This window comes from Pan troglodytes, chromosome 10, assembly GCF_028858775.2.
Source record: "Pan troglodytes isolate AG18354 chromosome 10, NHGRI_mPanTro3-v2.0_pri, whole genome shotgun sequence".
Classification (NCBI taxonomy): domain Eukaryota; kingdom Metazoa; phylum Chordata; class Mammalia; order Primates; family Hominidae; genus Pan; species Pan troglodytes.
Window position 1 is genome coordinate 13,565,891 of NC_072408.2, and position 15,990 is coordinate 13,581,880.

The 15,990-nt window shown below is 50.2% G+C and overlaps 1 protein-coding gene across 2 annotated transcripts; it reads left to right on the forward strand.

The window, feature by feature from the left end:
- The first annotated feature begins 625 nt into the window (after positions 1–625).
- On the forward strand, positions 626–8,568 carry LTBR (lymphotoxin beta receptor). Of its 2 annotated transcripts, none has more exons than XM_009424655.4 (10): positions 626–1,306; positions 1,440–1,536; positions 1,874–1,999; positions 2,080–2,232; positions 2,925–3,021; positions 3,206–3,303; positions 5,248–5,358; positions 5,654–5,679; positions 7,112–7,340; positions 7,660–8,566. In XM_009424655.4, the coding sequence occupies exons 1-10, from the start codon at positions 1,211–1,213 to the stop codon at positions 7,935–7,937; spliced, it is 1,311 nt and encodes a 436-aa protein (XP_009422930.1). In that variant the 5' UTR covers positions 626–1,210; the 3' UTR covers positions 7,938–8,566.
- Positions 8,569–15,990: the final 7,422 nt, after the last annotated feature.

Below are 15,990 nucleotides of genomic sequence, written 5' to 3' on the forward strand. Positions count from 1 at the left end.
AACCTAGGGCAGAGGACGCCTTCCAGAGCCTCAGTGAAGCCTCAAGGACAGGTGGGAGTTAGGAAGACGGAAACTTGGGGACCAGAGAACCACGTGTAAAAGGGGGCAGCTGCAAGTAGCTCCACAGGTGGGTGGGGTGTTGGGTTGAGGGAGATGGGAGGATGAAACAGGGCAGGAACGAGACCAGGCCACCCTGGAATCCCGGTTCCCTTATGTATCACCCTTAGCCTCCCTCTCCATGCTTAAGGTGAGGGGGCTGGACTGCGTGGGCTCTCAGCTTTCTCCAGTTCTAAGGGGTTTGAAGGTTCATGGGCAAAGAAGCCAGAGCAGAGGGCCTGAGTGTCCAGGTCCAGCCTGCTGGCCCCAGGACTCCCCTCCGCATATCCTCCCCCTCTCTTTGGGAGGGAGGTTCCCTGAGGACAGGGAGCAGGGCAAGCTGCACAGCTCTCAAGGGTCTCCTAGGTGACCTGTGCCCACTCCTGTGCGGATTGGGCTGGGTTGGTAGCGTGGGGGGCTGGCTGATTTGCTAGTCCCTTGTAATTTGTCTGAAAAACTCCCACAGTAGGGCAGGACAACAGGGGAGGAACCCGGGCATCTGCCAGCCGGTTCTCCTCGGTCTCAGAGTTGCTTCTGCGGCCTTGCAGTCCCCGCGCCCTGCCCTCTCCATGACTGCCCGTCCTGGGCCCCTCGCTTTCCAGATCCCGCACCCAGCTGTCCCTTGCGCTCTCTGGAACTCCCTCTGCTCTCCCTGCGAGGCTTGTCCAAGGGCTGACCCCGGGCCTGCCGCCCTTCCCTCGGCTGGGCCAGGGCTGTCCGCAGTCCGCTCTCCCGATCGGGCTTCCGAAGAAGGGAGGAGGCCGGTTCCGGCCCCGCGGCCCTCACGTGCTTTCCCGGCCGCCCCTCCCGCCCCGCATCGAGGCAGACAAGCCTGTTCCTCTTCCCTTGGCTGCGATTGCGACAGGCCGGCCTGGCTCCCAGCGCTCCCTGTCCCCGCCCCGCGGCCAGCTCGCTCCACTCCCACTTCCTGAGCTCCGCCGTGGGAGCCCTGGAGGCCCGGCCTGGCCGCTCCCGGCCCTGGGGTGCACATCGGCCCTGAGTCCCGTCCCAGGCTCTGGGCTCGGGCAGCTGCCGCCACCGCTGCCCAGGACGTCGGGCCTCCTGCCTTCCTCCCAGGCCCCCACGTTGCTGGCCGCCTGGCCGAGTGGCCGCCATGCTCCTGCCTTGGGCCACCTCTGCCCCCGGCCTGGCCTGGGGGCCTCTGGTGCTGGGCCTCTTCGGGCTCCTGGCAGCATCCCAGCCCCAGGCGGTGAGGAAGGGGCCTGGTAGGAGTGGGCGAGGGTGGGCAAGAGGGATCTGGGCAGCCGTCGCTCCATTCCCTCTGCCCTCCCAAGCTGACCCCTGACTAATTCTTCTCTCCTCTTCTCCATCTCCCTTTGAAGGTGCCTCCATATGCGTCGGAGAACCAGACCTGCAGGGACCAGGAAAAGGAATACTATGAGCCCCAGCACCGCATCTGCTGCTCCCGCTGCCCGCCAGGTGAGAGGCAATGGCAGGACGAACCTGGGCCTCGGAAGTGGGTCACGGGGGCTCCAGCCCCCTTGCGGCCTCAGAGGGAAGGTGGGCACTGTCCCCCAGGAAAACTGGCTGCTGGAGACGAGCGTGGGAAACCCTGGACATCACGTGGAGGAGACGGGACTGGCCCTCCCCACTGGGCCTCCTCTTTCCTTACCTCACTGAGAGGGAGCCGGAGGGCCACTGGCAGGATGATGAGGGGCCAGAGAGACCGAGGGAAAGGCCAGGGTCACACTACAGGCAGCGGAGGTGAGGGTGGAGCCCCGTCTCCTGAGACTCTACTGCTCCACTCACGTTCTAGGCACCTATGTCTCAGCTAAATGTAGCCGCATCCGGGACACAGTTTGTGCCACTTGTGCCGAAAATTCCTACAACGAGCACTGGAACTACCTGACCATCTGCCAGCTGTGCCGCCCCTGTGACCCAGGTGAGTGGGGATGTGCCTGCGGGGGGGCTGGATCCCCTGGAACTTGGCCCCTCCCTGAGCCCTCCCGTCTCCCCCGCCAGTGATGGGCCTCGAGGAGATTGCCCCCTGCACAAGCAAACGGAAGACCCAGTGCCGCTGCCAGCCGGGAATGTTCTGTGCTGCCTGGGCCCTCGAGTGTACACACTGCGAGCTACTTTCTGACTGCCCGCCTGGCACTGAAGCCGAGCTCAAAGGTCAGAGGTCCCTGAGGGGCTGGATGTGAAAAGGAGGCTGGGTGCCAGGGATCTCAAGTGGGAGCAGGGAATATGGTACTGTGTCCACGGCGACCCCCCCAGATCCTTGGCTTAAAATTCCTCTTCTCATTCCATGCAGAGGCTCACAGAAGGGTTCTGGAGGGACATGGAACTGGGACAGGTGCAGGGGGCACAGGAGGTGGTTCTTCTCAGTACTGGGAAGCTTGGGCAAAATAGTAGGCAGTAGGCCGGGTGTGGTGGCCCACGCCTGTAATCCCAGCACTTTGGGAGGCCGAGGCGGGCGGATCATGAGGTCAGGAGATCGAGACCATCCTGACTAACACAGTGAAACCCCGTCTCTACTAAAAATACAAAAAATTAGCCGGGCGTGGTGGCGGGCACCTGTAGTCCCAGCTACTCGGGAGGCTGAGGCAGGAGAATGGCGTGAACTTGGGAGGTGGAGCTTGCAGTGAGCCGAGATCGCGCCACTGCAGTCCAGCCTGGGCGACAGAGCGAGACTCCGTCTCAAAAAAAAAAAAAGAAAAAAAAGGCAGCAAAGCAGAGCTTGGGAAAGGTGAGAGCTACGCAATGGGGTGGATGGGCATCCTGAGGCTTAAAGGAAACTCACAGGCCGGCAAAGGGCTCCTCCCTTTTGCCCATTCACCCTGGCTGGCCTGCCTTTCTCTTGCCAGATGAAGTTGGGAAGGGTAACAACCACTGCGTCCCCTGCAAGGCAGGGCACTTCCAGAATACCTCCTCCCCCAGCGCCCGCTGCCAGCCCCACACCAGGTGAGTGCGGCCCCACCCATGCTCCTTCCACCCTCTGAGAAGCCTCAGCTGCTAACAACCCCCAGCGCCTATCCTTGACACCACGGACTGGACTCACCACTTTCAGCCTCCCCGCCTGCCCGCTGGAGTCGGGACACTGGTGGGCCAGGGCGTGAAAAGGTCATCATCTTTTTTTCCTCTGCAGGTGTGAGGACCAAGGTCTGGTGGAGGCAGCTCCAGGCACTGCCCAGTCTGACACAACCTGCAGAAATCCATCAGAGCCACTGCCCCCAGAGATGTCAGGTGAGGGACCAGGGCTGAGGGACACGGGGGGGGGGGGGGGGCGCGTTTGAAAATGCCTTAATGTTCCACGTCTTAAAAAAAATGGGGAAAAGATTAACCCTTCCCTCCCAGAATTGGGCAAGAAGAAAAGTTCCTTATAGAAAAAATTGGAATATCTCTAGGCTAGTTTACACACACACACACACACACACTTTTAAAATTATATATACTGTAATACTATGTCAAGGAACACATCCCACACTGAGATGTAATGATAACTACTATTGTCATCATTTTGGGCATACCAACATTACACAATCCATTTTTTTTTCACACAGTCCATTAACTAGACCAAACACCTCTTTATTAGACTATATACTTTTATTATTAGACAGAAGATTCCCATTTGACTCTTTCTTGACTGTTTCCTGTGGACTGATTGGCTTGCTAGCCTAGTAGATGACTATTGTTTCTAATGACTGTAACATCACTAATTGGCAGAAGGTTCACTGTGTGTGTTGGGCACTCTGTAACCACTTTACATTTACTAACTCATTTAATCTTCTTAATGATGCTATGAAGTAGATTCTATTATCCTCATGGACTGAAGGAAGAAACCGAGGCTCAAAGAGGTTAAGTGATATACTCAAGATCACCCACCCAGGTGGTCACTGGTGTTATTAGAACCTGTACTCAGGTTTTCTTACTCCAGAGCCCATGTCATAATACATGCACTACAGAAAATTAGAGACTTCAGATAAGCAAAACTAAAAACTCACCCACAGAGCCACTACCTAGAATATCCACTCGTTACATTGTGGTATGTATCCTCCCGGACATTTTCTATGCATGTTTATACATACTGGGTTTTGTTGTTGTTTACTAAAAGTGAAGTAATTTTAATATTTCGTAACCTGATTTTTTCATTCCACAATCTAAGTATTTTTCTGTGCCCTGTTAATTTTTAACTATGTATCAAATAAAACTGGCATTTTAGAGCTGGAATTTTAGAGAGTATGTAAGCTAACCTCATCCTATATATGAAAAACTGATGCTCAAAGAAGTGAAATGACTGAAAAGTCACACAGCTGGGCAGGAAACCGTGGCCCAGACTCCCAGTCCAGTTTCTCCCCAGGCCTCCCATCCCATATTCCCTTAGGCTACAGATTTACATGAATGAGAAGAGGCAAAATGCCCAGCATAGAAATGCGGGAGTCCTCCCGCCCTTCCCCAGGTGTAGCTGACGGACACTGGAGGCTCCGTGCTATTGCTGGCAGCACTGGTACCCAGAGAAAGAGAAATTACCCACTGCTACAGATCACAGCTGGAGAAGCCGAACTCCAGCCTCTCTTTCTCTTCCCCTCCTAGAACCTGCCCTGAGCAAGGGGGTGGAGAACTTGCAAGCCCTGCTCTACCAGGCGGCCACAGGCAGTTCCGAAGCAAGTTTCCCTCCTCTCTCACCCCTGTAAACACCCCCACAGGTACAGGTACAGCAGGGCAACCCTAGCTCCTCTACAGCAGCCCCTCTGTATGATGGCTGAGGCCACAGAAACGTGGCTGTAGCCTGTGTCTGTTTACAACTCCAAGTCCCACCCTTCCCTACTGTCTCCCAATCCCACTTCCAGACCTTGAAAATCAACTGCCTAAGCTCCCATCCTGCACACGCAAGCCTGCCCAATCCTGGTCTCTGAGCAGGAGGGCACCCACACCACCCCCAAACATGCCCATCCATGATACAGTCTCTCCTGGCTGCCAAGAGGTCCTCAAGTCCAACTTAGTTCCCCTTCTCTATAACCCAAGGGAAGTTTCTCTCATTCTGCCTTTAGGAGCTGCATTGTGGCTAGAAGGAAAAAAGCTGCTCCCTTTTCTCTGTCTGGGTTGCCCAGGGATCTGGAAAGCTCTTCCTTCTCCTCCTCCCCTCTGCCCTTCTTGGGGCTGTGATCACCCTCCTGTCTGCTGTCCTAGCAGGAACCATGCTGATGCTGGCCATTCTGCTGCCGCTGGCCTTCTTTCTGCTCCTTGCCACCGTCTTCGCCTGCATCTGGAAGAGCCACCCTTCTCTCTGCAGGAAACTGGGTAGGAAAGGGTTGGATGCGGTGGATGGGTTGGCAATGGGAGCCGGAGGGAGGAATATTCAACTTCCCCGGTGCAACCCTCCACACCCTCAAGACTCCCAATGCCTACCCCCAACATAGACATCCTTATCTTCATCCAGCTGCTTATTCTGAGGCTGGAGATGAGAGTGACAGTGGCTTGTTCCTCTGGGTCCCCGGGTGGTCAAGTTGCTACACATTGTGCTGGGATGTGGAGGCTGAAAGGCTAGGTCTGAGGCCTGCCGGGGAGCCTACACCCATTTCATTCTCCATTGCAGGATCGCTGCTCAAGAGGCGTCCGCAGGTAATGGCGGGGGCTGAGAAGGCAGCAAGAAGGGGAAGAGGTGATGAGGGTACAAGGTGGAGCAGACAGGAAGAGAGTATGCAGGCTGACTCCACACTCATTCATTCATTCAACTGATGATTTACTGAACATGCCACGTACCAGGCACTGTCCTAGGCACTGGGCGTACAGCAGTGAGCAAAACACAGTACCTCATTTCCTGGAGTTCACATGCCCATGGAGCAAGAATAAGTTAAACTATATATCAGGTGGTATAATTGCTAAACAAAGCAGGGAAGGGGTCAATGAGTGACAGTGGCAAAGGATGGGGGTATTTTAGACAGAGTGGAGAGTGAAGGCCTCTCTGAGAACCTGATATTTGAGCGGAGAGCTGAAGAAGCAAGGAGCCAGCCATGGGGTTATCTGGGGAGAAAGTGCTCCAGGAAGAGGGAGCAACCAGTGCAAAGACCCTGAGGCTGGGGGCATGGGGAGGAGCAGAGGCAAGTGGTGAGTTGCCAAAGCATGCGGTGGGGTGTGGGAACTAAAGAAAGATGAGCCAGCCTGGGCAACACAGCCAGACCCCATCTCTACCCAAAATGTTGTTCCAAGTTAGCCAGGCAGGGCCAGGTGCAGTGGCTCACGCCCAAGCTCCCATCCTGCACGCACAAGCCTGCCCAATCCTGGTCTCTGAGCAGGAGGGCACCCGCACCACCCCCAAACATGCCCATCCATGATACATGTAATCCCAGTACTTTGGGAGGCCGAGGCGGGTGGATCACCTGAGGTCAGGGGTTTGAGACCAGCCCGGCCAACATGGCAAAACCCCATCTCTACTAAAAATACAAAAATTAGCTGGGCTTGGTGGCAGGCACCTGTAATCCCAGCTACTCAGGAGGCTGAGGCAGGAGAATTGCTTGAACTGTGGAGGCAGAAGTTGCAGTTGAGCTGAGATTATGCCACTGCACTCCAGCCTGGGTGACAGAGTGAGACTCTGTCTCAAAAAAAAAAAAAAAAAAGTTAGCCAGACAGTCCCAGCTACTCAGGAGGCTGAGGCAGGAGAATTGCTTGAACCGTGGAGGCGGAAGTTGCAGTTGAGCTGAGATTATGCCACTGCACTCCAGCCTGGGTGACAGAGTGAGACTCTGTCTCAAAAAAAAAAAAAAAAAAAAAGTTAGCCAGACAGTCCCAGCTACTCAGGAGGCTGAGGCTAGAGGATCACTTGAGTCCAAGAGTTCGTGAGCCTGCAGTGAGCTATGATTGCACCACTGCACTGTAGCCTGGGTGACAGAGCCCGACCCTGTCTGGAAAGAAAGAAAGAGAGAGAGAGAAAGAGAGAGAGAGAGAAAGGAAGGAAGGAAAGAAAGAGAAAGAGAGAAAGAAGAGGGAGGGAGGGAGAGAGAAAAAAGGGTCTGGGGCCCTCGTCATTGTTTGGGTCTCCATCTCTTTCCTGCAGGGAGAGGGACCCAATCCTGTAGCTGGAAGCTGGGAGCCTCCGAAGGCCCATCCATACTTCTCTGACCTGGTACAGCCACTGCTACCCATTTCTGGAGATGTTTCCCCAATATCCACTGGGCTCCCCACAGCCCCAGTTTTGGAGGCAGGGGTGCCGCAACAGCAGAGTCCTCTGGACCTGACCAGGGAGCCGCAGTTGGAACCCGGGGAGCAGAGCCAGGTGGCCCACGGTGAGTCTGGGGCAGGGAGAAGAGAGGAAGGATGGGGAGGGAGGGATGGCTGGCAGGGAGAGACTGTGGGCCAGATGAAATAAAAAGACCAAAACAGAGGCAGACAGAGACTCCACTGCCAGTCAGTGTCACAACTAGAGAAGAGGGAAGAGACTGGAAAACCCAGAAACAGAGAAATGAACACAGAAGCTCAATAAACCAGCAGCAAGCAGGAGAGGGGCGGGGCCAGGGGAAAGGCGAGAAGAAGGCAAGAATTCAAGAAGCAGCGGGCCTGAACTGGGGGCCTTCCTTCCTCAACACTCTGCCTCCCTTCCTACAGGTACCAATGGCATTCATGTCACCGGCGGGTCTATGACTATCACTGGCAACATCTACATCTACAATGGACCAGTACTGGGGGGACCACCGGGTCCTGGAGACCTCCCAGCTACCCCCGAACCTCCATACCCCATTCCCGAAGAGGGGGACCCTGGCCCTCCCGGGCTCTCTACACCCCACCAGGAAGATGGCAAGGCTTGGCACCTAGCGGAGACAGAGCACTGTGGTGCCACACCCTCTAACAGGGGCCCAAGGAACCAATTTATCACCCATGACTGACAGTGTCTGAGAAAAGGCAGAAGAAGGGAGGCACAAGGGCACCTTCTCCCTTGAGGCCGCCCTGCCCATGTGGGATTCACAGGGGCCTGAGTAGGGCCCGGGGAAGCAGAGCCCTAAGGGATTAAGGCTCAGACACCTCTGAGAGCAGGTGGGCACTGGCTGGGTACGGTGCCCTCCACAGGACTCTCCCTACTGCCTGAGCAAACCTGAGGCCTCCTGGCAGACCCACCCACCCCCTGGGGCTGCTCAGCCTCAGGCACGGACAGGGCACATGATACCAACTGCTGCCCACTACGGCACGCCGCACCGGAGCACGGCACCGAGGGAGCCGCCACACGGTCACCTGCAAGGACGTCACGGGCCCCTCTAAAGGATTCGTGGTGCTCATCCCCAAGCTTCAGAGACCCTTTGGGGTTCCACACTTCACGTGGACTGAGGTAGACCCTGCATGAAGATGAAATTATAGGAAGGACGCTCCTTCCCTCCCCTCCTAGAGGAGAGGAAAAGGAGTCATTAACAACTAGGGGGTTGGGTAGGATTCCTAGGTATGGGGAAGAGTTTTGGAAGGGGAGGAAAATGGCAAGTGTATTTATATTGTAACCACATGCAAATAAAAAGAATGGGACCTAGATAATTTATTTTCTTGGGATTTATACAGAAACACTATTCCATGGAGACAATCTCAAAGACAAAGGTCAAGACACTAAAATATAATCCCATAAAGATATTTCAGTGAGGAACTGGTGAGTATAGTCCAGGTAATAACAGTCTCGTCAGTGATGGCTGACAACGTGCCAGGCAGTGTTCTCAATGCTTTACAGTACTAACTTACTTAATCTTCACAATAACTCCCTAAGGTAGATATGATTCTCATTTAACAAATGAGGAAACTGAGGCACAGAGCGGTAACGTTCCCAATTCAGCTGCAAATGACAAAGCTGGGATTTGCACCTAGTTCGTCTGGCTTTTAGAGGCCTCTTAGGGGAAAAAAAAAACCTTCATATACCATGCCCTTCCAGAATTTCTTTGAACGGGTAGAATGGTCTGGCCTTCTCAAATAATCAGATCTCTTGCATGTTCCACAGGTGTTACTTTTCAGTCAACTCTCAAACATCTAGCCACACGCAAAGTGAAAAATGTTCTCCAAGGTTGATTGAAGGGAAATGTGTGCAATTTTTTTTTTTTTTTTTTTTTTGAGACAGGGTCTAATTCTGTCACTCAGGCTGTTGTGCAGTGGCACTATTATGGCTCATGGCAACCTTGAACTCCTGGCTCAAGGGATCCGCCCACCTCAGCCTCCCAAGTAGCTGGGGCTATAGGTGTGTGCCACGACGCCCAGCTAATTTTTTGTATTTTTAGTAGAGATCAGGTCTCCCTGTGTTGCCCAGGCTGGTCTCGAACTCCTGGGCTCAAGCAATCCTCCTGCCTTGGCCTCTGAACATGCAGTGATTACAGGCGTGAGAGCCACCGTGCCTGACCTGAGGTGTGCACTTTAGACATAAAATGAGAGAGGCCAAGTTCACATTTTGTTGGTGAACAGAAATCTAGGCTGGCCTCCTTTTGGTTCAGAAAGAGTATTTATGATTTTTACTTTTTTGGTTTCTTTTTGTCTTCTTTTATTTTTTCCCCCAAAAAGGACTTTAAATCTTCTCAAGCCCTCTTATTAGTAAATGTTTGCCCCTCCCCGCCCCTGAATTCTCTCCTGTGCTCAGTAGAGAGGATCTTAGCTTGCAGGATTGTTAGGGAGCGGCTGCCAGCCGGCTGCTCCTTCCATAAAAGGCCACTCTCATGGGTCTGATATGAGGAACTCTGTCGCTGGGGCTCATCAGGGTGGGGCGGCTGCAAAACACACACCTCAGAAGGCGTCTGATCCAACAGAGTGGATGGGTCATTTAAGGTTGACTGTGAAAATATCACATCCAACTTCCTTTTTTGAAAAGTAAATAATGGTGAGCTGTATCTTTAAATAAAGTTAAATCCTCCTGCCCCTGCAATATGCTGGGGCCAGACCTCATGAATTCTTAATAATTGTTCTAATGTGTTTAGATAAAAAACAAATTTTATACATTTTTTCAACAAAATAAAAGGAGGAAAATATTTTGAAAGAAATGATGCTAAAGCACAGCGCTTTGTGACACCATTCACATTTATAATTATACCTGCCTATATTTTTTTAGAGACAGGGTCTTACTGTGTCGCCCTGGCTGGAGTGCAGTGGTATAATCGTGGCTCATGTAGCCTCAGCTCCTAGACTCAAATGATCCTCCTACCTCAGCCTCCCACGTAGCTAGAGCTATAGATGCGTGCCACCACACCTGGCTAATTTTTTAAAAAATTTCTTTTTTAAGAAGTGGGGTCTTGCTATGTTGTCCAGGCTGGTCTCAAACTCCTGGGATCAAGTGATCCTCCCACCTCAGCCTCCCAAAGAGCTGAGATTGCAGGCATGAGCCACTGCACCTGGGCTGCCTAAATTAATTTTCTAGGGCCGCCATAACAAAGTACTGCAGACTCGATAGCTTAAGCTGCAGAGATTTATCTTCTCACAGCTCTGGAGGCTGAAAGTCAGAGGTCAACGTGTTGGCAAGGTTGGTGTCCTCTGAGGCCTCTCTCCTTGGCCTGCTAATGGTGGCCTTCCTGCCACCTATGTCTTCACATGGTCTTGCCTTTGTGCATGAGTGTGTCCTAATCTTCTCTTAGTGGATTAGGTCCCATCCTGATGACCTCATTTTAACTTAATCACCTCTTTAAAGCCCCTGTCTCCAAATAAGGCCCCATTCTGAGGTCCTGGGAGTTAGGGCTTCAGCACGTGGATTTTGGAGGGAGACACAGTTCCACCCACAGCATTACCCATGTCTATTTTGCCAGTGTGGAGTCAGTACAGGCTCCAGGACACATCCACAGAGCACAGGCCACATAGAGGGGAGCTCCTGTCTAGAAGGAAAAGCTGGCAGAAAACCAACAAAGACAGCCTCTTGATGGTGGTCTTCAAAAGATGCAACAGGATGCAATGGCAGTTGACAATGGGGTAACTGTTGGTTGTGAGAACCCTAATCCTCTACCACAGGGAGGAGAAAGCTGACACCAAGTCCAACCCACATCAACACGGGGGTGGGACACCCGTGAGGGGGCCAAGGCTGTAGTCCAGAAGAAAGGTGGATGGAACTGGGGACAGAGCAGTAGCACAGGGAGATGGGGGAGGATGGGGTAATTCAGAATTTCCCTTTTTGAGAGTGGCATCAACACAATGTCAAAGTAGGAGTTCTCCGGCTTCTCTCCTCCCCAACAGAATTTCAACTAGCAGCAATCCTGTGGCAAGTTTACCACCCTGAATATCCCAGAACTTGGAGTGAAGCTTTGCATCCCCTGGGATGGCAGAGCCAAGAAAAACCATGAGGATGGTAAGGGGATGGCTGCTTTCTGACCACGCCACTCCTCCCCAAGCCCGCACAGTGCCACACGCAGAGGAGTCCCTGGATGCTCGGTTTCTCCAGTGGACACAGTGGATGGGAGGTGGGCGTTCGGCTTCCCCACCAGTCTGAGACTTCACAGGAGACTCACTCTAGTCTTTTCCCGCAGGAAGCACTGTGAGTACCGGCAGGGTCAGCCCAGCAAGGGTCAGTAAGAACTTCCCTTTTCAAAAGATAAAGCGGTTCACATAGACAGCTGTGGTGGACTCTTTCTGCTGCCTGCCCAACAGACTTCTGCACATTTCCTAAGGACAGAACCGCATTTTTGTACTAGAGCAGAGATTCCATGACATCGGGAGAAGAGGCCCTTCCCCCAATCCCAGGAGCCAATAAACTCATTCTTCTTTGCAATTGTACAATGACATGCACAGGGAAGTCTTCCTTTCCAGGGTATAAAGCACCATTAGGAGAAAGTTTTTGGCTTGCCTTGGCCCTTATTTTTTGTTTTGGGGATTTTGCATGTGACAACATCATTCCTGAGCTGTGGCAGCCATCTTACCATCATGAGGAAACAGCCACGGGGATAAAAAGCCAATCCTCTGAGGACCTGGAAGAAAGGACAGAACCTGGCTCCCAAGGCATCACTGAGACCCAAATCAACAGTAAGTAAGCACAGCACCTACTTCTGGGCTTCTTTTTATGAGAGAAAAAAAAAGTTCCCATTTGTGTAAATCATAGTGTTTGGTGTTCCTTTTCTTTTTTAGTTTTAATTGTATTTATTTCCTCTCTTTCGGATGGTTGATTTATTCACATGGGTCAAAATTCAAAAAGTATCAAAGAGTAAACAGTGAAATGTCTCTCTTTCACTCCTATCCCCCAACCACCGAGGTCCCTGCTCTGGAAGCAACCAATGTTACTGTTTCTGATGCTTTTCCAGAGGTAATTTATGCATATTCAAACAAATATACATAAATATATTCCTTTGCTTTTTTATTTCTACAGATGGTACTACAGTAGTCCCCCCTTGTTTGTGATTTTTTTTTTCTTGTTTGTGATTTTGCTTTCCATGGTTTCAGTTATCTGCTGTCAACTGTGGTCCAAAAATATTAAATGGAAAATTCCGGAAAGAAACAATTCATCTGTTTTAAATTGTGCACTGTTCTGAACAGCATGATGAAACCTCAAGCTGTCCTACTGAGACAGAGTAGGGATGGGACTCGGGCCCCACTCGTGCCCTACCGAGAACCTCTATTGTAAGCTGGGGTGGGGGTGTGTGGCCAGTGAGGACCCCAACCAGACTGTCCAGACCTTGCACCATGAATCTTGCTCAAGGTACTACACCCACTCATCGCAGACCCTTAGAGAGACTAAGATGAACAACGTCCCACCATAAATCTTACTCCAGGTGCCAAACCCACTAGTTGTAGAAATTAAAATAAGCAGCTCCCACCTTGAATCTTACTCAAAGGAGTTAACCCTATCTCCCGTATGTATACCACAGGACCAGAAGAATGAGCGCTCCTTTGCCTTATCTTCATTATAATACTAAAAATCACACTGGGGTGGAGACTTAACATGCTAATGAGACACACGATGCATAAAGAAGCATGTTATCAAACTGAACAGGTGCCAAAATTTCCTCATCTCTACCTGCTCAAACTCACTCCCTTCTCACTTGAGTTCCTTTAATTCTCCTTTAGTTCCTTTAGTTCTCTTGAGTCTCTTCCAGGAGCCAGCCAGAGAATTCTCTCTCTCATGCTGCCTCCCTTATGCCCTGCATAAGCTCTAATAAAGCCTTGTCTGGGAAAACTCTTTTGGCCTCATGTTAACTTCTATTGCATTAACAACCCCCAAGACCCTGTGGTTGGTAACACTACTCCTGTCCCTTCAAGACATGAATTCTCCCTTTGTCCAGCATCTCCTCCCTGCAGACGCTCCCTACCCCTTAGTCACTTACAAGCCTTCCCAGTGATCAGACCAACTGTTGAGATATTGCATGCTTGTGTTCAAGTCACCCTTATTTTACTTCATAATGACCTCAAAGCACAAGAGTGGTGATACTGGTCATTCAGATATGCCAAAGAGAAGCCATAATATGCTTCCTTTGATGACTTTGCTAAGATCTGCATAACAATGCACCTTCTATTCATGAAGTTGTGAAGCAGAAAAAAAGAAATTCAAACTAGTTTTGCTGTCACACCTTAAACTGCAAAAGTCATGGTGCATGATAAGTGCTTAGTTAAGTTGGAAAAGGCATCAAATTTCTGGGTGGAAGACATGAACAGAAACGTGTTTTGACTGACAGCAATCGGGTTCAGTGCTATCCACGGTTTCAGGCATCCACTGGGGGCCTTGGAATGTATCCCCCTTGGAGGAGGGTGGACTACTGTACACGATGTTCTGTAAGTTCTTCCCCTTGCCTTTTTCATTTATTAAAAGAGCTTGGCCATAATACCATATTAGTACCAAAAAAAGTTCTCATTCATTTTTCTATCTGTGTGGTATTCTATCACATGGCTGTACCATTTAACTGGATCCCTTTTGAGAATTTTTAATTCATCTCCAACCTTTACTATTACAGACAACACTACAGTAATAACCTATGTCATTTTGCACATGTGGAAGTACTGCTACAAAAAAAATTGCTGGAAATAAAATTTCCTGGTTAAAAGGTACATACATTTCGTTTTGATAAATGTTGCTTATTTGTCTTCCATAGAGATGGAATATCGGAATTTTTTTTTTTTTTTTTTGAGATGGAGTCTCGCTCTGTCGCCCAGGCTGGAGTACAGTGGCGCAATCTGGGCTCACTGCAAGCTCCGCCTCCCGGGTTCACGCCGTTCTCCTGCCTCAGTCTCCCGAGTAGCTGGGACTACAGGCGCCCGCCACCTCGCCCGGCTAATTTTTTTGTATTTTTAGTAGAGATAGGGTTTCACCGTGTTAGCCAGGATGGTGTTGATCTCCTGACCTTGTGATCCGCCCGTCTCGGCCTCCCAAAGTGCTGGGATTACAGGCATGAGCCACCGTGCCCGGCCGAACATCGGAAATTTTTAAGTGTCCATTTCCTTACATAAACACCAACTTTGATGTGTTATCAAATATTTTGATCTTTGCCAAACTGAAAGATAGAAAAAAAAAAGTTATCTCAGTGTAATTTTTATTTGGATTTCTTATTGCGAGTGAAGTTTTTCACTTCACTGTGAATGAGTATTTCATTTCATATGAGTGAACATTTCATATGTTAAAGAGCCAGTTGTAATTTATTTTCTACTGACTGTTCATATCTCTATTTTTCTTTTTTTTTTTTTTTTTTTTTTGACAGGGTCTTGCTCTGTCACCCAGGCTGGAGTGCAGTGGCCCAATCACAACTCTCTGCAGCCTCCACCTCCCAGGCTCAAGTGATTCTCCCACCTCAGCCTCTCTCCAGTAGCTGGGACTACAGACACACACCACCACGCCAGGTTACTTTTTAAATTTTTTGTAGAGATGAGGTTTCACCATGTTGCCCAGGCTGGTCTCAAACTCCTGAGCTCCTTCTGCCTCAGTCTTCAAAGTGCTGGGATTACAGGTGTGAGCCATCACACCTGGCCTCCTATATTTCTATTAGTTTTCAAATGTTACCTTTTTATCTCCAGTCATCTATTGAACAATAATTTTTTCTTCACTAATTTAAAACTACTGTTATGAAAAGCCAAGTTTTTGTGCGATTTTGAATTTACTTCCGGATTTTCAATTCTCTCCCATTGGTCCGTCTTTTCAATTTGCCAACATTACAGTCTTTCAATTGTTTTAGCTTTATATTTTAATATCTATTAGGACCAGTAGCTCCTTTTACTCTCTGTTTTTAAAATTTTTTCTAACTATGTTTTCTTCCTTTTCCACATGAATTTTAGGACCTGTTTATTTAGTTCACTCCCCCTCCAAAAGAAAGGCTCCTTCGAGGATGTGTTTTGAGATTGTATTGAATTTACAAATCAATTAGCGTGTTGGGTTTGTTTGTTTGTTTGTTTGTTTTTAATTTGAGACAGAGTCTTGCTCTGTCACCCAGGCTGGAGTGCAGTGATGCGATCTCGGCTCACTGCAACCTCCGCCTCCCGGGTTCAAGCAATTCTCCTGCCTCAGCCTCCTGAGTAGCTGGGATTACAGGTGCATGCTACCATGCCCGACTAATTTTTGTATTTTTAGTAGAGATGGGGTTTCACCATGTTGGCCAAGCTGGTCTCGAACTCCTGACCTCAAGTGATCCACCTGCCTCAGCCTTCCAAAGTGCTGGGATTACAGACATGAGCTACCGTGCCAGGCCGGGTCTTCTTTTCAAGAACATGATATGCCTTTCTATTTGTTGATACCTTCCTCTTTGTGTCCTCAGTAGCATTTTAATGTTTCCTTAATATGGGCATTTCTCATTATAGTCATTCCTTGGTGTTTTACCTTTATAAGTGCTATAAAAATGGGATTTTTTAGTTTTGTTTTCTTTCTTTTTCCCCAGCCACCTACTGAATTCCCTCATGATCTATAATAGTTTTTTTGTTTTGTTTTGTTTTTGTTTCTTTTCTGAGACAGAGTCTCCCTCTGTCACCCAGGCTGGAGTGCAGTGGCGCGATCTCAGCTCACTGCAAGCCCCGCCTCCCAGGTTCACGCCATTC